General features: G+C 52.7%; 1 protein-coding gene across 1 annotated transcript; it reads right to left on the bottom strand.

Annotated features, from left to right (window-relative positions):
• Positions 1-703: 703 nt before the first annotated feature.
• Rspo4 (R-spondin 4) lies at positions 704-21,352 on the bottom strand. Its single transcript, XM_042694636.1, has 5 exons — positions 21,274-21,352; positions 4,055-4,243; positions 3,351-3,491; positions 2,265-2,450; positions 704-810 (listed from the first exon to the last, which is right to left on the bottom strand). The coding sequence occupies exons 1-5, from the start codon at positions 21,350-21,352 to the stop codon at positions 704-706; spliced, it is 702 nt and encodes a 233-aa protein (XP_042550570.1).
• Between the last annotated feature and the right edge of the window lie 1,935 nt (positions 21,353-23,287).

The raw sequence follows: 23,287 nt of genomic DNA, 5'->3' as shown, positions 1-23,287 counted from the left end.
TGGCTGAGGGCTGTGGAAATGACCTTTAGAGACACTCCGAGGGTGAAAGGTTACAGTCCTCGGGTGCAGTGTCTCCCCGGGTCAGAAGCTGGGCTCTGGGACTGGCCCGTGCTGAACCTGGTCCCCCCTAACTTCCATGCAATGGTGGGGGATGGGACAGGGACAGGGGAAAGGCTGAGAGAGAAAGATACTTGTTTTCTTTGTGGAGTAGAAAGGGCCACAAGGGAAGGCACTATGTCAAGATCTCACTCTTCATGTGTGTGTATGTGTGGGGGTGGCATGATGAAGAACAAAGAAAAACAAGAAGAAATGAAAAAGGGGACAAATAAGAGTAAAGAAGAGAAAGCTGGGAAGGGGGAAAGGGAGGGGGAGAGGAAGAAAATACAGATGTGTTCAAGAAAATAACAAGAGTGGGCTGGGAAGGTGGCTCAGTGGTAGAGCGCTTGCCTTGCATGCCTGAAGCCCTGGGTTCGATTCCTCAGCACCACATAAGCAAAAAGAAAAAAGCCGGAGGTGGCGCTGTGGCTCAAGTGGTAGAGCGCTAGCCTTGAGCTGAAGAGCTGAGGGACAGCGCCCAGGCCCAGAGTTCAAGCCCCACGACTGGACCAAAAGAAGAAAATAACAAGAGTGGAAGCAGATTAACAGACTGTCCTAAAAGAGGGCAGCAAGCAAGGGGCAGGGAGTGAAACAGAAAAGGCCCAGATCACTGGGGGCCTGGCCGGGCCTGCTGCCGGTCTGGCCTGCGGTCTAGCTTCCGGTCCTTTCTGGAGCGCTGGTCCTTCCGGCCCTTCTTCTGCCGGGGGTTTCTCTCTGCAAAAGAAAAATAAATGCACAGGGCCTTGTTTTAGAGCTGCAGCTCTGGGTAGATCTCTGTTTGAACTCAGGGCCTGGGTGCTGTCCCTGAGCTTTTTTACTCAAGGCTAGCACTCTACTTGGAGCCACAGCTCCACTTCTGGCTTTCTGGTTAATTGGAGATAAGAGTCTCATGGACTTCCCTGCTGGGGCTAGCTCCAAGCCATGATCCTCAGATCTCAGGCTCTTGAGCAGCTAGGATTTCAGGCATTAGCTACTGGCGCCCAGCTAGCTCTGGGTAGATCTGGGAGGCAGACCTTCAAGAGAAGTTTCCCCAAATTGAACACTTTCCTGCAGTTGCTGGGGGTGGGTGCTCCTGGGTAGACACCTCATTTTTTCTCAGGTGAGGTGACCAAGGCCATGCCAGGGGACAGCCTTCAGTGTTACGCCCCGACCTGGAGTTTCTGAAGGTCAGTCTTACACTGGCCCTTCTAGGAGTCAGAGGACAAGCTGAGTAATGGCTGACCAGAGGCCGGATGTGGAGACAGTCCGGTGTTTTCTCAAGAGCAGCAGAACATGGGGCACTGGTGGCTCATGCCTATAATCTTAGCTACTCAGGAGGCTGAGAGATGAGGATTGTGGTTCAAAGCCAGCCCAGGTGGGAAAGTCTGTGGGACTCTTATCTCCAATTAACCAAAAAAAGTTGGAAGCAGAGCTATGGCTCAAGTGGTAGAGTGCTAGCCTTGAGCACAAAGCTGAGGCCCTGAGCTCAAGCTCAAGAATAGTAGAGGAGGTCAGGGCGGGGGGTGGGGTGGGGTGGTCCTCTGCTCCATCTCCACTGGGTCCTCTCCTGGTGACCCCCTTTCTTCCCTGGTCTGGCAAGCCTGCTCCTCTGGTGCCCTTCACCTGAACTCCCGCATCCTCTGTGCCCCCCCCCCCCCCCCCCCCCGCCTCCAGCAGCAGGTCTGCGCCTCCTGCACCGCCCCTCATTTCCCCCTCCCTCACACTGTCTGTCTGCCCCCTCCACCTTGCTGGAGCCCATCTGATCTACTGTGATTGACAGAAGACAAACAAAGGTGAAGCTGGAGCAAGGCCAACCCCCAAGGCCTGGTTTACAAAGAGGTCTTGTTTGCCACGCGAAAGGGGATCCCAATAGCATTCAGTGGAGAGTGATTGGGAGATGCTGGTGTGGCCGTCCTCCTCCACAAAGAAGAGTTGCTCCTCTTGTATCTAGTTCGCTCACGTCCTGCCCCCATTCCCCAGGTGTCACTGGACAATGGCGCTGAGCTCATGTGTGTCTGGGCCCCAGGCATCTCTGGGCAGGGCAGAGTGGTGTGGAGGAGGGGGCTGTGTCCTGGCGGCTTGGGGCTCCCCCAATGCGGAAGGCCCGTGCCAGGGACACAGTGCCAAGCCCACGGGCGGTCTGGCTGGGTGGTGACCTGGTAGCCTGGCAGGCAGTGCCGGGCACTCACCTCCAGGACAGGGCCTCTGGATGAGACATTTCCTAGACTCAGACAGCACCTGACAGGTGGCTGCCTCCTCCTGCCCAGCCCGGCCGGCCTCTCGCACCCGGGTCTCCAGGCCCCAGGTGGAGCCACAGGTCTTCCCATTGTGTGTGCAGGGGCTCCAGCTGCTCCAGGAGCCCAGTTCACATTCCTCTGTGGACAAAGGGACAGACAGACAGACAAGTAAGTCAACTGGCATTAAGAACCTTGGAGGCGAAGGGCAGGGTCTGGGGTCTGAAGACCTGCAAGGTGACCTGCAAGGGACCAGTCCTCTGCTGAGAGGGGAGAGACGCCTGGAAGCCGCTGCCATCAGAGCTGAGGCGAGAGCGCTGCTCTGCCCGGAAGCCAGGGCTGACGGCTTAGCTTGGAAGGAAAAGGCTTCGTGGAGGAGGTGGCATGGGAGATAGGGGTGGGGCCTGGGCTGGTGGGTGTGAGAGGCCCAGCGGCTGGAGTGGGGCCCTGGGGAGGGCAGGGAGGGACAGGAAGGAAGGGAGCTGCCTGCTGGCCGGAGGCAGGCGCAGAACTCAGGTTTGGAACTCGGCAGTGTGGCTTTGGTCAGTGGCACAAGGCGGAGGCTACCGGAAGCTGCGGCTGTCATGGACGCAGAGGCTCATTTAAAATTGTATGCAGTCATTTATTTTTTCACGTTGGCTTCCTTTAAGAGACCCTGGGCCCTGAGCTCAGAGCACTGGTGGCTGGGAACACCGCCATACTGCAGGATAGGGCCCCAAGGCCAGGAGCAGGGCAGGACTTCCTTTCTTTTTTTTCATTGTCAGTGGTGGGACTTGAACTCAGAGCCTGGGCGCTGTCCCTGAGCTCTTTTCCCTCAAGGCTAGTGCTCTACCACTTGGAGCCACAGCACCCCTTCCGGTTTTCTGATGGTTAATTGGAGATAAGAGTCTCATGGACTTCCCTGCGTGGGCTGGCTTTGAACTACAATCCTCAGCTCTTGGCCTCCTGAGCAGGCCAAGCCTATAATCCTAGCTACTCAGGCAGCTGAGACCTGTGAGGCTCCGGTGCCTCAGCCTCACCCCTGAACCCTCTCCCACTCACCCTGGCACTCGCGCGTGCTCCGGTGGGTCACGGTGCCTGGCGGGCAGGCCGGCAGGCACTTCCCCTTGTACAGGTGGAAGCGCCGCTTGCACCGGATGCAGAAGTCTTGGCTGAAGCAGCTCTCGCAAGTAGCCCCACATTCTGAAACAGAGCCGGGACACCCGGGGGTGAGGGCAGCCGCCAGGGGAAGGGGCCCTGAGGGGCTCCTAGGGTGCCATGGGCTCTGAGACTCTGGGGTTGGGACTCAGGGTCCCCTCGGTAGCCCAGACCTGGTGAGGGCCACACAGGACTGCAACCCAAGAGATCCTTCCTTTCTAATGGTGTCAAGCCTAGGCAGAGAGGGCCAGGAGATCCACCTAGAGTCACTCAACAAAATGTGGTCTGGGAGTAAGGAGTCTCTGGTTCGATTCCCCCCAAGACTCAGAGGCAATGATGGCTGGTTTCAGGTCGGAAAATAGAGATTGGACTTATGATCTAGTTTCCTATCTGAGTTAGTTCCAGGGAAGGCCACTCCAGAGTCACACAGCAAAGTGGTGTAGAAGGGAGGGGTCCCTGCCCTTGGTGCTAATGCAGGCAGAGAGGGCTCAGACAGGCCTTGGGGTACAGTGCCTGCGGCAGAGTGTGGGCTCAAGGACATTCCTGCATCTCCGTCCCCCCAGGTTGTGTTAGGGGGAGCGGGTGGGGTGCCTGAAGAAGCCACGTACTTCTGCACCTGTTGACCTCCTGGCCTCGGATGCCGAAGAAGCCGAGGGGACAGTCGTGCACGCACTTGCCGTACTGGCGGATGCCTTCCCGCCGGATGAACAGGAAGAGCCTCTGCTGGCACGTGGAGCAGCCGTTCTCCTCCGAGCAGATCACACAGCCCGTGCAGTTGCCCCCCAGGCCAGTGCCCACTGTAGCCAGAGCAGGGGGAGAGAGGAGGAGGGAGAGAGAGGGGCAAACCCTATGTGTGAGCAGCCCAGATTAGCAGAGTGACATAACAAAAGACTACATTTCCCAGCTGCCCTTGCAAGTGGATATTAGCATGACATCCAGATCTGGCCCTGGTAAGGCAGTATGTGTAACATCTAGAAAGTTGCCTTAAAGGACAAGGGTGTGCCCTTTGTCATCCCTTCATCTTTTGAATTGAGCCGAAGGTGAACCTGATGGTTGGAGCACAGCAGCTATTTGGGATCAGAAGTGGAAACCCTGACCTAAGAATGGTAGGAAGTAAAATCAAAGGCACCTGGGAGGCTGAAGAACATGGAACTGCTGTAATACTGGCCCGAGACTTTTAACACGAGAGAGAATTGGTGTCTCTTTGGCATGGTTATTTGGAGTTTTCTCCAGACCACATCTTTACTAAAGTGGGGTGCATTTCTGAATGTGTGTGAGTTGCCTGAGCCTGCGGGGCCGGAGGGAGAGCCTCACCCTCCCACTCAGTTTCTGGACAACACTTCATCCCTCACTGGCATGTGGCAAGGGTGCCCAGCACCGTCCAGTGCAGGAAGCAGACGGGAGGAATCCTGGTATTGTTTAGAATTGGGCTAGAGCAGCCAAGAACCTCAGGATGGTCTCTCCGAGGCTTATGGCGGGTCTCCAGACTCATGAAGCTCCCCAACAACACCAAGTGCCTGGGGTTGGGGGGGGGGCGCTCGTGGAGTCAGGAGCTGCAGCCAGGGGCAGCAGGCAGCACAGCACCATGCCTTTCCTCTGTGCCCAGCCCTCCAAACCAAGAAGATCATGCAAAGAGCTGGGCTGAGAGATGAAGAGCTGGACAGGGAAACACTTGAGCAGAGACAGTGACGAGGAGGGGAGGGTGAAGCCGTCCAAGAGCCTGGCATCCATTGCCAGCACGAGGGGACCAAAGTAGCAAATGGTACCTGGGGATGAGCCCCGTCCACGTGTCCCTGCTGCTGTGGCCAGCAGGTGCCCAGTAATGACAGGCACCAGTGGAGACCATTCGGGGCCATAGTTGGGAAGAGTCAGAAAGTGACCAGGTGTCTCTAAGGGACAGGAAAGGACAGTGCTGCTTCTTGGAGGTACTTGGCAGGGGGCACCAAGCTGCTTACCAAGCACCTAAGCTCCATGCCAGGCACCAGAAGACATTGTTGCCTCTCCAGCTGCCAGCCCGCTCCGATTCCTACCGCTCTCTCATGGAGGTCTCCTCTGTGTGTGAGTCCTGCGGGGCGGGCACATCCTGGCGCCTTCCCTGCCCATATACCGTTCCTCCCCTCCTCCCATTCTGTTGCCTGTGCTGGGGAGGGGCATGGTAAAGCAAGTGCTTTACCAGTTGAGCTCTACCACTAGCTCTTTTATTTTTTCCAAATATATATATTTTTAATCGTCAAGGTGATGTATAAAGGGGTTACAGTTACATAAGTAACATAATAAGTACAGTTCTTGCCAAACTGGTTACCCTGTCTCTTCTTTTTCTCCTATTTCCCCTCCCTCCTCAACACCCCCAAGTTGTACAGATCATTTCCAACATACTGTCTTGTGAATATCGCTGTTGCATTGGTCCCCCCTTATCCTTTGTTTCACCATTCTGTTGTTCCCCTTCCCTTCCCTACTTCAAATAAACGTATATACAATACCAGGGTACCAACATCGAATACAGTGACAACAGGGGATATACCATAGGGGGAAGAACATGCAAAAGAAACAAAAAAAATCACATAGTACATTAAAAACACCAGCAAAGGAAAACCTCTTGTGTCCATGTCCTAGAGTTCATTTCACTTAGCATCATCTTATATGGTCATATGTCCATAGCTATTGAGCTATTCTGATTATCTGATAAGATTATCCTAGACATATACTAATTATTGCAAATAAGGGAAACCATGGGACCTATGTTTCTTTGTGTCTGGCTTATGTCACTTAATATGATGTTTTCCAAGTCTTTCTAGGCAGAGCTACAGCTACCACTGTGTGCCCTACTCAAAGGCCCTGCTGACAGGAAAGGGCAAAAGGCACAGTGGGTCATGGAGTAAGAACCAATGTCAAGTTCAGAGGCTCACAGAACCACACCTGGAAATAGCTATGGGGTTATGAACATGTAGAAGAATGAAGCCAAGCCAGGTGGCAGTTACTCATGCCTGTAATCCCAGCTACTCAGGAGGCTGAGATCTAAGGATCACAGTTTGAAACTAGCTTAGGCAGGAAAGCCTGCAAGGCTCTTACTTCTAATTAACCAGTAAACATCTAGAAGTGGAGTCATGGCACAAGTGATAGAGCACCGGCCTTGAGCATAAAACTTAGGGATAGAATCCAGGTGCTGAGTTTCAGCCCCAGTACTGTGCATGCGCGCACACACACACACACACACACACACACACACACACACACACACACACACACACACACACACACACACTAAAGAGGAACAAAGGGTGAACACACAGCGAGTTCAGGGTGTTGGTATTTCTGTGGCCAGAGGCTTGAGAAGGGATTGGGGAAGACCTCACTTGTAATTGTAATATTTAGTTTCTTAAACTCTTAAGCAAGTACAGAACTAGAAATATTTGATCAAAGTGGCTGACAGGTACCCAATTTTATCTATCTACTATCTATCTTTCTATCTATACATATATTCCACATTCATGTATATGTACATTATATATAAAATACGTTTGTATATCTCATTTGCCTTTGGTAGGGAAGCACTGGGGCTTGAACTCAAGGGCTTGCAGCTCTTGATCTCAATCATCTTTTTCACTCACGCTGTCACTCTGCCATTTGAATGAGGCCTCCAGCTTCAGCTTTTTTGCTGGTTAATTGGGTTGATTTGACTGCCCTGGTTAGCTTCAAACAACAATCCTCAGACCTTAGTCTCCTGAGTAGTTGAGATTACAGGCGTGGCCCACCAGCACCTGGCCTTGTCTTCATTTTCTACATGTTCCTAACTCCCTAGCTCGCTCATTATGTTTTTTTTGTTTGTTTGTTTGTTTTTTTTGGGTCGGGTCGTGGGGCCTGAACTCTGGGCCTGGGCGCTGTCCCTCAGCTCTTCAGCTCAAGGCTAGCGCTCTACCACTTGAGCCACAGCGCCACTTCCGGCTTTTTTCTTTTTGCTTATGTGGTGCTGAGGAATCGAATCCAGGCCTCATGCATGCAAGGCAAGCGCTCTACCACTGAGCCACCTTCCCAGCCCCTTTATTTTTATTCTTGAGGATAGGTTTAGTTCGCAATAAAAAAGAAATTCACTTGAATAAAAAAAAATTGAGTGTCTCTCGTTGCCTCCCCCTCCCCCTCTGCACCCTCCCACCTTCCAGCTGGGGTTCTGGACCGCAGAGGGACAAATTCTATCAACCCAGCCCTTGATGGACATCTTGACACCTGCAGTCTTTCTGGTGGGTCTGGGCCTAGGTGCCCTCTAGTGCCTCTACATTGTAATGGCACCCTGACATTCTGAATTCTGATCCTCTCGAATGGCGTTTGTAAGCTCATTAGAAAATACAAGGTTTGAAAAATGAGTTATTTGGCTTTTTTTGGGGGGGAGGGGAGATCTTGTATCTCCCCTGTGTCTGTAACCATTCTCTTGGTGGAGTCTCTGGTTTGCTTGTGGGTTTGGTTTTTCCTGTGGCTTGATTGGTTTCTTAAGTCAGTTTGTTTGAGCAGGCAGAAAGATGCTCTGCCTTACTCAGGATTTTGTGATCCTCCTCCAGGTTAGTTCAGTGGGACTGAGATCTGCTTTGAGTATCACAAAAGAGGGAGATGGCTGTTTCCTCTAACTTGGAGTTGCTCAAATTCAATGCGATACCTATCAATATTCCAACCTCATTCTTCAATGAAATAGAAGAAGCAATCCAAAAATTCATATGGAACAATAAAAGACACCGAATAGCAAACAAGATCCTGAACAGAAAGAACGGTACTGGAGGAATATCAATGCCAAATTTCAAACTCTACTATAAAGCCATAGTAATCAAAACAGCTTGGTACTGGCACAAGAAGAGACCTCAGGACCAATAGAATAGAATTGAAGAGCCAGAAATGTACCCACAGATCTATAGTCACCTAATCTTTGATAAGGGAGCTAAAACAATAGAATGGAAGAATGACACCCTCTTCAGTAAATGGTACTGGCAAAATTGGTTAAATATCTGTAGAAAACTAAAGTTAGATCCTTATATATCACCATGCACCAGAATCAACTCCAAATGTACCAAAGACCTCAAAGTCAAAGCAGATACCCTGAAAACATTACACGAAGGAATAGGAGAAACCCTAGGTCTCCTAGGCACAGGCCAAAATTTTCTCAATAGAGACCCAGAAACACAACAAAGCAAAGAAAGGTTGGACAAATGGGATTGCATGAAGCTGCAGAGCTTCTGCATGGCAAAGGACAAAGCTAGCAAGATCAATAGAAAGCCCATGGATTGGGAGAAGATCTTTATTAGCCATAAGGGTCTCATATCTAAAATATACTTGGAACTCAAAAAATTAAATCCCCCAACAACAAATCCTCAAAGAAACAACTGCCTGATAAACAAGTGGGCTAAAGACTTAAAGAGAAACTTCTCTAAAGAGGAAATAAGGATGAACTATAGACATATGAAGAAATGCTCAACCTCTCTAGCCATTAAAGAAATGCAAATCAAAACATTAAGATTTCCACCTCACCCCAGTTAGAATGGCTATAATCAAGAAATGTAATAACAGATGCTGGAGGGGATGTGGCCACAAGGGAACCCTACTGCATTACTGGTGGGAGTATAAACTTGCTCAACCACTTTGGAAAGCAGTATGGAGGTTCCTCAAAAGACTCCACATAGAGCTCCCCTATGACCCAGCAATCCCACTTTTTTTTTGGGGGGTCCAGTTGTGGGGCCTGAACTCTGGGCCTGGGCACTGTCCCTCAGCTCTTCAGCTCAAGGCTAGCGCTCTACCACTTGAGCCACAGCGCCACTTCCAGCTTTTTTCTTTTTGCTTATGTGGTGCTGAGGAGTCGAACCCAGGGCCTCAGGCATGCAAGGCAAGCACTCTACCACTGAGCCACCTTCCCAGCCCCAGCAATCCCACTTTTGAGCATTTACCCAAATGATCACAAAAAAGACCATACTAAAGCTACCAACACAACTATGTTTATTGCAGCATTATTTACCATAGCTAAGATTTGGAACCAACGCAGATTCCCCTCAGTAGATGAATGGATCAAGAAAATGTGGTGTGTGTGTGTGTGTGTGTGTGTGTGTGTATGTGTATATATATATATATATATATATATATATATATATATAGTGGAATTCTATGCCTCCATCAGAAAGAATGACATCACCCCATTTGTTAGGAAATGGAAAGACTTGGAAAAAATGATATTAAGTGAAGTAAGCCAGGCCCAAAGAAACATAGTTCCTATAGTTTCTCTTATTTTCAATAACTAGTATATGTCTAGGACAAGCAGAAAAGTGAAAAACTATGTACATATGACCAGATAAGATGATGTTAAGCGAAATGAACCCCAAGATAGGGACACAAGTAATTTTTTCTTTCTTGCTATTGTTCCTAACGTATTTGTAATGTACCATGTGATTTTTTTGTTTCTTTGTATGTTCCTCCCCCATGGTATAATCTCTGTTTTCAATGTATTTGATGTCGGTGCCCTGCATCGCGTATATACACTTCTCTAGCTTGGGAAGGGGAAGGGAAAAAACAAAATGCTTAAATAGGGATACAGGTTGACCTGGATCCACTTTCTGCACCATGCTCATAGAGCTAGGCGCCACGGTTTACAGCATAACACAGGAGTCCATTCACCCGCCCACTCACTTAACACATGGGTGCTGAGCCCCTCCACTGGGCCAGGGCCCATGCTGGGGCTCACTAGCTAAGAGCTTGGGGGCACTGCGTGTGCATGGACAATGTAGTGCTCCTCTATGAGCAGGGCAGGGGTTGTTAGGAGAAGAGATGCCTGCAAAACTCTCAGCTCACAGCCCAGCCACTCTCTGTCCACAAGGGTCTTAAAAATCTAAGGACAGCCCGGCACTCATAGCTCAGGCTTGTAATCTAGCTACTCTGGAAGCTGAGGTCTGAGGATTGTGATTCAAAGCCAACCCAAGCAGGAAAGTCCATGAGGCTCTTATCTCCAATCAACCACCAAAAAGCTGGAAGTGGAGCTTTGGCTCAAGTGCTAGCCTTGAGTGGAAAAATGAAAGGACCGTGCCCAGACCCTGAAATCAAAGGCCTTAGGACTGGCGCGTACGTACTCACACACACACACACACACTCTAAAGATATATGCTATGCTCAGATGTACAGGTGGAAATCCTGGTTCCAGCACCCCCTGAGTGACCTTAGACAAGCTCTTTAGTCTCTGAGTGCCTCAGTTTCCCCATCTGAAAAGCTGTAGCGGTAGCTCTCAGTCCACAGGCCTTGTGAGGGTGCACAGATGAGCTAGCAGGCGCCGGGCATGCAGTTGGGTCTCCATTGTACCCCTGTGCTGCCTGTCCCTCACCTTCATGACACAGAGTGGAACTTCAAACCATCCTGTGCCTCCCCTTCTTTCCCAGAGGCCATCGGGACCAGGGATGGTGTCTCTGCCTGCTGTGAAGAGATCACACAGAGCTTGGGTTGTGGGTGAAGGGCAGATATATCTTTCTGTTGGGGATAAGGAATCACCCAGGCTCTTCTGACCGGGGTCCCAGGTTCAGAGTCTCCAAACCCTAAGAATGTTTCAACAGAAGTCAGCGACTCAAGGATCACAATGACCTCTATTTACTTTCCCTTCCCTCCCTCCCTTCCTTCCTCTCTGTTTCTTTCTTTCTTTTGTCAGTCCTGGGCACTGTCCCTGAGCTCCTTTTTGCTCAAGGCTATCACTCTACCACTTGAGACACAGACAGCTCCACTGCTGGCTTTTTCTGTGATTAATTAGTGTTAAGAGTCTCACAGATTTTCCTGCCCAGGCTGGTTTGAAACCATGATTCTCAGATGTCAGCCTCCTGAGTAGCTAGGGTTACAGGTGTGATCCACGGGCGCCTGGCTCTTAACTTTTCGATTTAGGGGTGCTGAGTAAATTTGAGGTTCTCTTGCAGCATCATGCTTTTCCCACTCACTCTGATAGGCCTTTCTGAGGGGGCTGCAAAGGCCCAGGGCTTCCACCCTCCCCTCCCCGCCCCTGACCCTTGCATGCTCTCTTAGGCAAGTCCCTGTCCTCAGTCAGCCAGTGAATCCACCACCAAGATATCCTCAGGATGCAGCCCGCAGACTCCAGTCCCACCCACTTCTTTTTTCTTTTAAAGACTAATTTGGACAGATTGCCAACATTATTTAAAAAAAAAAAAAAAAACAAGAGATTTCACATAAAAATCTGGAATTTGGACTTCTCTGGAAAAAGCCAGAACATCTGCCAGCACTGGGCCTCCTGCTCACAGGGCAGTAATTGCCTGGGCTTGCACAACCAGAGCATCTGCGTCCCGCATACCGCAGGCCCTCCCACTCCCTCGGTGTGGCAGCGAAGTCAGCTGCCATTCCTCGTCATCTCGCTTACCCACGTCACTCACCCAAGACGATGAAGTCAAACAGGGCTCTTAAAAATATTATAGTATGTGTGTGCCAGGACTAGGGCTTGAACTAATCGCCTGGACACTGTCCCTTACATTTTTCACTCAAGGCTGGCACTCTACTACTACTTGAGCCACAGCTCTACTTCACACTCTTCAGTGGTTAATTAGAGATGAGAGTCTCACAGACTTTCCTGCCTAGCCTGGATTCAAACTGTGATCCTCAGATCTCAGCCTCCTGAGTAGCTAGGATTACAGGTGTGAGCCACCATTACCTGACTTGTTGTTGTTGTTTAATTTTTAAGAGATGGGGTCGATGGGGTCTCCCCTATGCTGTCCAGGTTGTCCTGAAATTCCTCAGCTGAAGTGATCCTCCTGCCTCAGCCTCCGGAGCAGCTGAGACCATCCTGTGTGCCACCGCGCAGCAGAGCAGGGGTCCTCAGCCTTGAGCATGCGCCAGATTCACCCTGAAGGCTTTTGAAAAACACCAGTTGCTGGGCCTCACTCCCAGTTGCTGCTACAAGAGGCCTAGGAGGAGCCTGACATTGCAGTGCTAAAGGATTCTCAACCTCATTGGTCTGGGGACCACTCTTTGAGAATCATTGGGGAGCAGGGTTCCAAGCCAGACTTCCTGGGTTCAAGTCCCAGATCTCCCCTTTCATTTTCCCCCATGCATCCCTGAACCAGTGTCCTAAGCATTCTGTGGGTCTATTTTGCCATGTGGGACTTGGAGATCCCATTGGCCAGGGTCCTGGATGAGTGGTGAGGAGCTGGGCGGGGCCTGCCTGCTATGAGGGTCTTCTTGGCATCACTGTGGCTGCCATGACTCCGGTCACCTGCCCTGCCTCTGTCAGGTCTGTGAGTGGAATTTCTTTGACAGTCAGTGGGGTGCTGTTTATTTTGATGCCAACATTTTTAGGGGTAGAGTTTCTTCACGACTGGGGTGTGCCTGGGGAAGCATGCCCTGCATGAGAACATCGTTGGTCACGGTGGACTGCGGGTTTCACACAGCTGTCCTGCAGGACTCCTGGGGGCGGGGGACGGTGAGGAGGATGGGGGAATAACAGAAAGAGACCACCATGTCTATCCTTCCCGGTGGAGGCTCTGTCCCTTGCAAAGGACCAGAACCATGGAAGAGCTCCCCACCCTGGAATACTGGGCATTGCCTCTCTAACACTGCCCCCCCCCCACACACAGTGGGGGACACCAGCACTGATGACCAAGGCAGACAAACAGCATGTGGATGGCCGCCTGCCGCTCAGGCCACCACATATGGCAGACAGCCGCTCCCGCCTGCCAGGACCCTGGAGATGATCCCGGGAGGGCAGGGGAGACCAGGTCCGGGCCTACCGGGCCCTTCTCAGTACTGGGCTATGAGTACCTTGAGAATGGCATATTCAGAACCCAAGGGCTAACGCAGGAGGTCACCTGTCGGAGCCTCCTATACTTTAATCCTCCTCCAAGGCCTCAATGGACATTTCCCAGTGCCTCCTCCAATATCCACTTGGCCTTACTGAGGCTGGATGCTGTCCAACAGGGCAGTGCAGGCTGCTCAGGACTGCCCATGCTTCCTTTTTTTTCTTTTTGGTGGCATCGGGGCCTCACATTTGACTCTACCATTTGAGTCAAGTCTCTGTCTGTCTGTCTGTCTGTCTCTCTCTCTCTGCTTTAGTTTATTTTCTTGGATAAGGTCTGGTATTTTCTCTTTTGCCCAGATCAGTCTTGCATGTTGATCTTCCTACCTAGGTGTCCCACATAGCTAAGACTACAGCTGTGAGCCACCAGGCCCAGTTTATTCCATTGAGATGGAGTCCCCTGCACTTTTCTGTCTGGCCTGGCACTGCATTCCTCCAGACCTTAGCTTCCCACATAGCCAGGATGGCATTGTGCACCATGGAAGCTAGCTCTGGGTTGGAGAAGGAGTCTCAAGTGTATGCACAGTCTGGACTTGAACCATGATCCTCCCAGACCCAGGCCTCCCAAGTAGCTTGTATTACAGGCAGCCCAGCTTCAAAGTAGATTTTGATGCAAAAGATTGCAGCAGGGGGGAAGCAGAAAATGGAACAGTCTGTCTCTCCACCAAGCTCATGGAGATGCTGTGGGGGCCCCAGGCCTCACCAGGAAAAGTCAGGAGGCAGAGGTTCGTGTTATTCCTGCTTTGCTGCCCAAGAAGGCCGGGCTCAAAGACCAGCCAGTGTAAGGGCTGCAGCCCTCAGTCCCTAGCCTCTCCCTACTGGGTACCAATGCCTTGCCTGATGCCAGAGGCCTGATGCCAAATGGGAAGGGGACAACATCACCCTTGGTATCCAAGGAGGGGCCTTCCCCAGAGGCAGAGCTGGGGACAGGTCCTGCCAAGCTTCCAATCATAGGAAGGGAAAAGGGTTCATGAATCAAGCGTGCCCTGGGACAGTGGCAGATGTGTGCCAACACCCCTAAAGTATTCTAGTACAGTGCCTTGGGTTGAAGCACGGAGAAGCCTGAGGCCCTGCCCTGGACCACCCCTGCCTAGCCCATCTGAGGCTCTCACGGAGTCATGATGAATGTAGGCCAAATGGGCTGCTTGTTCCCAGCACCCCTCCCTTCTCTAGACCAAATTCTGTAGAATTTGTCTTCAAACAAATCCATCCCTATTTCTAGGTCATCTGTCAGATGGATTGTTCATCTCAGTGTTTCTAAGGGTCTATGTTCACCCACCCATCCACCCATTCACCCATCTGCCCACCTACTCACCCATCCATTAGCCATTCATCCATCTATCCACCCATCCATTCACCCACACATCCACCCAACTACTCACCCACCCATCTATCCATCCATCTATCTACCCACCCATCCATTTACCCATCTGCCTGAAAAGCAACCAAAGTTTGTGAGGACTTAACCAAAGTTCATGAGGATTGGGATTCCAAGATAAAACAGAATTAGAGAGAAGAAAGAGCCTATGTCATGTCTATTACATGTTTAGTCTGATCATTAAGACAATTACACATAAAGTATGCCAAGAACAACCATCTTTAATATACTAACAGCACCTATAAATCAATAAGAAAAGAAGACCAACCCAAGGAGAGGGGAGAGATATTACAAACAATTCAAAGAAGATCACATGCAAGGCTGTTTCGCATCACTAACAGTTTGTAAATTAAAAATGAAAGCGGGAAGGAAGTATTACTGCAAGCCAGACAAACTGTAGGCCAAAGTCATCTAGTACTCCCGAGAGGGAAGGGAATGGTCTCTTGTCTGCAGCATAGGGCAGCACGTGTTCTAGCTGGTTCTAGAGGCTGAGATCGGGCTCCACACTTGGCAGCCTGTCACAGTCTCTTGCCCTGGATTGCTCATGTGGAAATGGAGCCACTGCCCATGCAACTGGAAAGCAGTTCTTCCCACTTTGCTGAGGGCTTGTTCTAGGCAGCCCTACCTCTCTGTGGGCCCAAATAAAAATGACCAGGAAAAGATATGTGCAGATCAAATGTGCACAGAACTTTTTCATTGTTCTTATTTTCTAAACAATACAGGACAGCCAGGGACAGAGCCCCACCCTGTGCTGGGGTTACAGGTGACCTGGAGATGGGCAGGCTCTGTGCCATTTCACATAAGGGACTTGAGCATCTCGGGACTTCGTGTCCATAGGTGTCCTGGAACCAATCCCCTGGGGCAATGAGGATGCTTGTGTGAGTGACATACTGCTGTAGGTAAGGGGGGGGGAGGGGGAGGGTACTCAGTGAACAGACCACAGGCTCCACCCATGGAAAGCTCCTATCAGATAGTCATGGGGGTGACTAGAGTGGGCCATGTGATGGAGGGAGGGAGGGAGGAGGGGAGGGAGGCCTCACTGAGACACACTCTTGATGGGGGGACCAGCAAGTACAAAGGTCCTGAGGCTGGTAAGAGCCCGGTATGGAAGAGGCCAGAGCAGTAATACAAGGGGGAGCAGTGGATGGTGAGATTGTCTGGGTGGGAGGAGACAGACCACTGGGGTGGAGGTGCTGTGGTCAGCCTCGGTGAGGCGGCCGACCAGGGGAAACAGGGGCCCAGGGAGGGAGAAGCACCAAGCTTTGCTCCTGGCTATCTTGGGAATTAAAGGATAAACAGCAAGCGTCGGGTACGTGACTTCAGAGTCAAATGGATCAAATCCTAGACTCCCATGAACTGATCACTCTGCAGCCTCCCTCCCTCCATCCCCCAAATCCTTACCACTTCTCCTGGTCATGGGTTCAAGCCTTGCCTCTTCCACCTGCTGCTGCCTCTTGACATGCTGCCAGAACCACATACCAGTCCTGGGTTCCTTCTGGAGGTAGCCTTAAAAGCAGGCTGGACCCCCAAATTGGGCTGACACTAAAACCCTCACCTAAGTCACTTTCAAAGTTGAGAACAGGGCTGGACACTGGGGGCTCACACCTGTAATCCTAGCTACTCAGGAGGCTGAGATCTGAGGAGCCCCATTTACAGTCAGTCCTGGCAGGTAAGTCTGCGAGACTCTTCTCCAATGAATCACCGGAAAACTGGAAGTGGTGCTGTGGCTCAAAGTGGTAAAGTGCTAGCCTTGAGCAAAAAGAACTAGGGGGGGCGGGGGAGTTGAGAATAGGTGACAATGAGGCCCTCTGTGCCCCAGGTTCTGGTGACAAATCATTTAAGACCACTGTAGCTCTATGAGACTAGGACTACACATACCCCATTTTCATGGTGAGAAAACTGAGGCTCAGGTACACACACTCAGCATGGGGAATCCTAGACTAATGCCCGGGCTGAGCCTGCTGGCGGCCCGAACTCCACCTGGTGGGCCGGAGGTGAGGCTCAAGGTCAAAGGAATGTACAATGTGCCGCCCACACAGGACACAGAGCTTGGGGTGCCTGGGGCAGGAGGACACTCAGGACTCTGATAGGCCATTCCGCCTTCCACTTTGGGGAGGACATAGTCCCAGGTTCCTGAATTAGGGAAAACAACAACAGCAATACATTGACAGCAATGCCCAGAGCTACCACGCTGGACTTCCTCACTCACCACCCAGCGTCCTGCCTGCGTCTGAGTGAGCCATCGGCCCATCTCCTCCTCCACCAAATCTAACACCGCTGCTTTCACTCCGTTTGAAAAGCGCTGCGCACAGACGGTGGTCTCCACGGGAAGAGCTGTATCCAGAGCCACCACACTTTTGAACAGTGGCAATATATATCTATAGTTGGTTGTTGAGCTTGAACTCAAGGGCTGGGCTCTGTCCCTGAACCTCTTTGTGCTTAAGGCTAGCGTTCTACCACTTGAGCCACAGTGCCACTTCCGGTTTTTGAGTGGTTCATTGGAGATAAGAGTCTCATGGGGACTTTTCTGTCCTGGCTGGCTTCAAACTGTGATCTTCAGATCTCAGCCTCCTAAGTAGCTAGGATTACAGGTGTGAGCCACTGGTGCCTGGCTTAGAAATTCCTTTTTTTAAAAATTCATCTGGATACACACACAAACACCAAATTATACTCTCACACATTTCCACATCTGTGTGTACATATTTGTGCTTGCACAGCATTTGTTACACCACCCCTCACACACGTAAATCCATACTGAAAATGTCTCAACAGTCAATGATATCCAGGCTTAATGCTTGCAGTGTACTGTGGAATGTCCTAGAAGGCTGGCAAGCCTAGGGACTTAATCTGTCTGTTTTTCGTATCTATGAGCTCAGACAGTGGAGCAAGTGACAGATCCTAAAGCCCACACTGCCTCAAGTTTGCCAAGCTTGCCAAGCCCACTCGGGTCCTGTCCCATCCCATCCATCCTATTCCATTCTGCTCTCCTCCACTCCATTCCATTAAAAAAAAAAACAACCCTGGCTGCAAATTACCCATGAATGTCCACATGCTGATGTGTTGCAACCTTAGTCTGAATTACTGTGAAGGTCAGGTCTTTACAGTAGATGGACTTCAGGGAAATGTGGGCCTCTGCAGCAGCCTCCTTGGAGCACCTCCCCTGTCTGCCCTGGAGCACCTCCCCCGGTCCTCCCCAGAGCATCTCCACTGTCCTCAGAGCAGCTCCTCTTCCTCACCAGACCACCTCCCCTGTCATCCCTGGAGCACCTCCTTCACTCTCTCTGGTCCTCCTTTTCTCCACTCCTCCCTGGAGCACCTCCATTGTCTTCCTGGAGCACCTCCCCCATCCTCCCCCACCCACTTCCCTGTGTTCCCCCTCCTCTTCCTGTCCTCACCAAGCCACCTCACCAGATGCTGTGGCCCTCTGGCCGAGCACATGGGATGCACTTCATATTTGACTCACCTAACTGGCCTTCAGGGCAGTTGCAGCGACAGTGGTTTTAGTTTCAAGATAAGGAGACTGAGGCTCAAGGGGACAAGCAAGGGGCAAGGGTGACACTCTACCCCCCAGAGGATGCCTGCTGCCTGGTTCAGGCCCAGCTCTCTCTGCCCGGGACAGGACTGATTAGGTCCTTATGTTATCCCTGCTGTGTACCTTCCCCATGGCACTGTAGACTTCCCAGCTGCCCAGAGAGGTGGGCACACTGGGCCCCTTGCACAGTTTAAAAAAAAGGGTGGGTTGGCTTCGTGTGTGGCCTGGAGGATCACATAGCTTGGACAGCAGAAGGCCAGGATGAGGACCAGGGCTCCCTGCTTTTGCCACGTGTAACCTGAGTGTTGGAAGGGTCTAAAGTGAGTGTGGGCTCCTCCCCAGAAAACAGTGCCTGGTGAGGAAAGCTAGCCACAGGCTGGCAGCGACGCTCCTGGTCTGTGTGGGGGCACACTGCAGCGCCCCTGCCTCTGTCCACTGCCCCACTGCCAGACACCCCAGAACACTTCAAGAGAAATGTCCCCAGCTGGCTCTTTTTACTCATTTGTACTTAATTAATCAAAATGTTTTGTAAGAGACTTTCGAGATCCAAGAACCTTTCCCAAGCCTTTTCTTTCATTTTTTTTCTTGTCTTAGAAACAAAAAAAAAAAATTGGATTTCATTAAAAAAAAAAAAATCAGTGACGCCAGAACCCGAAGAAGCCTGGCTCTGCGGAAGCCAGGCTCCGAAGGCAGTGGTAGACCAGGACTCTATGGGATCCCACAGCAATTTCTTCTGATCCTGGAGGGATGCTCTGGGGTGGCGGCCCCTCCAGGGCAGGCCTGCTTGGCTCAGCTTGGCATCCCAGGACTCCCAAAACTTGGAGAATGAATAAGGGAAGGAAGGAAGGGAGGAAAGAAGGGAAGGAAGGAAAGGAGGGAAGGAAGGATGGAAGGGAGGGAGGGAGAGTGGGAGGGAGGGGGGATTGCTAATACCAGGTGGGTTCCCCTGCCTAAGTTATAGGAGAAGGTCAAAGCTGGTAGAACCCATGGGAACTGGGTATAGGATTTCCCAAGTGGATGCTTTATGAAGAATGGTCCTATGTGACCATCCAATGCTCTGATAAGTCCTGTTGTCAAGAACTCGGCAAAACCAATATTTCCTTAAACCATTTGCCAGGAAACTATAGCTGCCTTACGAAACTGCTGGAAGGAAGGGCTTGCCTAGCCTCTGCCCCACCTCAGTGCTAATGGAGAAACCAAGGCTGGGGCTGGGGCAGAGGATAGATCTCACAGCATGAAGGGTGAGGAGCTCCTGCTGAGTCCCAAGGCTGACACCATTGTATCCGAGTAAGAAAAGCAGTCACAGGCTATCTGAAGATGCTGGGCAGGGGTGTGTGTCAGAGGTTGTGTCAGCGTGTATGTCAGAGGTGTGAGTTTGCTACTGGGTAGGGTGTCAAAAGCCCAGGAGGCCTCAACAGACGAGGCTAGTGTAGGGGTTCCCCTTCCTGAATGAATTAACTCCTGGAGAGGTAGCGATAACCTGGGAAGCAAGGTAATTTCCTTCCTTCCTTCCCTCCCTCCCTCCCTCCTTCCTTCCTTCCTTCCTTCCTTCCTTCCCTCCTTCCTCTTCTTTTAGTCTTTCTAGGACTAAGAAGCATCTTAAAGATCTAACTTCTCTGCAGATGGGGAAAGGGAAGCCCTGAACAGGGAAGACCCACTTCACAGGAGACATCTTGGCATCACGATGAAGGGACCGGTATTGGAGGAAGCAGCTACCACTTGGAGTGCAGCCTTGGACAAGCCAGTTCCCCGCTCAGAACCTCAGTTTCTTCATCCACCATCTCAGTACTGCCCCCCCCCCCTCCAACTAGGCTCACATAAGTAACTAAGTACATAAGTAACCCAGTGGAGTAGAAAGAAGGTGGTTAGGCTCTGGTCACTTAACACAGACACTCACTTAGTCCAATGGCCTGTCTTCCCAGGAATTGCATACAAGCACTTACGATACTTAAGTTCTCCCACTTTAAAGATCAATCAGGCTAGAGAAAGGATTTGTTTTGAGCTGAGAAGGATGGTCCAGACCTTCTGAAGGTACCTTCGACTCTCCACGATTTCTCAGCTGGTAACTCTGAGTCCGGGGATTCAAACCCAGGAGTGGTCAGCTCCACAGCGGGTCCTCTGAACCGCTGCTCAAAGGCAGTTCAGAAGCCCTTGGAGCTCCTCAGTGTTCCCAGCTCACCCAAGACCCCACGCCTCTCCCTTCCCTTAGTGTCAGAACCCCTGCCACCCTGTCCCACCCCACCTCCCAGCTCTCCCAAGCCCAGGTGTCCACGCAGGACTCTCGGTACAAATGGACCCGAAGGCTGCCTCCCTCTCCCCACTCCCCAGACACAGCCTGCCAGAAAATGGAAAATCACCACTCTCCCATCCACCTGGGCTACCTGGCCAGCCCCTGCTTAGTAGAGAGGGGTGACCCATCTGGCACCCGGATGGGCGGGCTTCTTTGAGAGCATATGGAAAACCCTTTGGCCAAGTGGCCAGTATTTGTCTATGGATACATAGCCTGGCACCAGGCTCGAGCGAGAGCCCTTGCGCTCTGCCGGGTCCTCTGGTCTGCAGGGGCTGTGGCGCGTGTCACCGTGCAGGGGACAGGCTCCCATCTACCTCCTGAGTGGCCTGGCCTGAGCCCCGCAGTCACCACGGTGGCTTTAGGGCTCTGCAGAGGGAGGGCAGGTGGCCCCGGGTACATTCATTGGAGTCTCAACCTTGGTTCATCTTTCCTCTGGCTCTAGGAGGTAAAATGGGAAAGTTGAAGGCAGCTGGAGGGGGGCCAAACTTCTTCCAGGTCATCTTAGAAGGAGCGAACTTGAATCAGAGTCTCAGGTCCGGCTGAGCTCACCAGCAGAGGGTCCGCCCTGGCCCGCTGCCCGGGGCTCGGGATGTCCCCTTCCAGGCTCAGCCTGGACGCCACTAACTCTGTTCCGAGTCCCGGCTCCCCCCCCCACCCCCCGCCGTTGGCTGTCGAGGCTTCTAGAAGTGCCTGCACAGAGCCATTCTTGGGGTCCGGGGGTGTCAGTGAGGCAGCCAGGCGCCGGGGGCGCCTTCCCTCCATGGGGAGCCTCAGTCTCCCCATCTGTACGGCGGGGCTGCCAGCGCGCGCGCCCCGCCGCGCCCCTACCTTGCTTCTTCCTTCGGTTCAGGGTGAGCATGGCCACGGCGTGGGCCACGAGCAGCAGCAGGCACAGCGGCGCCCGCATCTGGACAGCCTGGTGCCGGCCGCCCCCGCGGGGCTCCCCGGGCGGCCCGACGGCCCGGCGAGGGGCGCGAGGTGGGGGCGCTCGGGACGCACCCGGCGCATCCGCGGGGCGCGGGGGGGACCCGGCGGCGCAGGTCGAGTGAAGGCGTCGGGCGAGCGCGCGCGGGGCCCGGGGCCGGGCGGCGGGGAGGAGCCAGCGGCCGCGGGGCGGTGCTAGCCCGCGGGGGCGGGGCGGGGCGGGGCGGGGGTCGCCGGCCCGGTCGGGTCGGGGTCCGGCCGGCCGTCTGGCGTTGTCCCCAGGCGCCGCCCGCCGCAGGCCCCGCGCGCGGACACCTCCCCCCCCCCACTCGGGACCCTCCCTTCAGCCCCCCCCTCACTTCTGTATGTCCGTCCTTCTGCCTCGCTCCCCAATCTGGCCTCTTGGACCCCACCCGTCGGGCGGGCCCTGGTCCTCCACCCTTGCCTCCATCCTCCATCCACCTGGCTGGCCCGCCCCAGCCTCCTCCTGCCCGATGGCAGCTGGGGAGGGGAGGGCACACTGCCTGGCACCCCCTCTTTATCCGCCCTGCTCTTTTCTCTTTCTTCCTAGAGGGTCCCGAGCCCCCTTCCAGCCACGGACTCTGTAAGTTTCCTGCCGCAGCCGGGGAGTGGGGGAGTGGGGGGCGCCCCTTTGATCCAAAGCTTCCAGCACCTCATAAATTGGCTGGTGACAGCGCTGGGGTCCTGGTCTGTATTTCCTTATCACCGGGACTGGGAACAGCTGGTGGGCTTTTAACTCTTTCCCCGCCAATGGCTGCTTCTCCTCCCCTCCCCCTCTGCTTCCTACCTGCTCAAAGCAGTCACAGGGAGGCTGCCGGTCACCTCGGGGGCACTGTGCACGGAAGGCGGTCCTCAGCATCACCCAGCAAGGGTCTATTTTGATTAACTGCACTGTTCGGAAGAGAAGGAAGGTGAATGCTAATATGGCCTCCGTTTCATCTCCCAGGGCAACCAGGGGTGCTTTGGGCAAGTCTCAGGCCCGGAGGGAGGGGTATAGAGTGCACCAGTTGAAGACACAGCCCTGACCAGCGCCATTCTTGCTGTGGGGTTCCACCCACGCAAGCAAACAACTCCCCCCACTTCATATCAGAGCTGACCCTCCAAGCTGCTCCATTTCATAGATGGAATCGCTGAGGCCTCTCCACTGGCAGTGCCCAAGTTAGGCATCCTGTGTGGGAGTCCAGGGCAGAGCTGCGATGGGTTGTGGTCTCCACCAAGCCCCCTCGACCTGACATCTGAGCCCCAAGTCCCTACCTCCCCTTTCACCCCCCATATCTCCCACCCCATACAGCATCCCTAAGCTCCTTAGGCTTCTCAGGCCCCTGGCCTTTCCTACTGTGGCTCCTTGGAGTGTCTGTCCAAATCCCCTCCCCCTCGCCACTGACTGGCTCAGGCCCCAGCCTTTGGTGTGTCCCACCTCCAGGAAGTCCACCTCAGGTCTCAGGACCAGCGTCTCCTTCACACATCTGCAGCCAGCCCCTCATCACAGCTGGCTCTCACCACCCGGGGTGGTGAAGGAAGTGTCTGGCCCTCCCTCTAGCAGGAGTGGGAACGGCTGGCACATGGGTACGTAGGAGGCCCTGAAAGCCATTTGGTATACCATGGGCAGACACTGATGCTTCTCATCAGCTGCCTGTGGCCCATCTGTCTGTCTTGATAATTTCATACAGCCTGAGAATGTTATGATAGATATCCAAATGGCCCTGGGCAGAAGAAAACAGTTCCTCACTCCTTTAGCTACCATAGCTCTCTTAGGCAAGAACCAAAGTCCTCTTCTCTGGCTGAGGAGCGCTGGGTTTTGCTATGTGCCTCATCACTAAATCTTTGTGGAATGAGGAAGGGATGGTGCGTGGTGGAGTGAATAATTGCTCCTCATCCACTGATTTGTTGTAGGACC

This window comes from Dipodomys spectabilis, unplaced genomic scaffold, assembly GCF_019054845.1.
Source record: "Dipodomys spectabilis isolate Male_0828 unplaced genomic scaffold, ASM1905484v1 ptg000175l, whole genome shotgun sequence".
NCBI lineage: Eukaryota > Metazoa > Chordata > Mammalia > Rodentia > Heteromyidae > Dipodomys > Dipodomys spectabilis.
The sequence above is the reverse complement of the archived record's forward strand: the minus strand, read 5'-3'. Positions and strand labels throughout refer to the sequence as shown.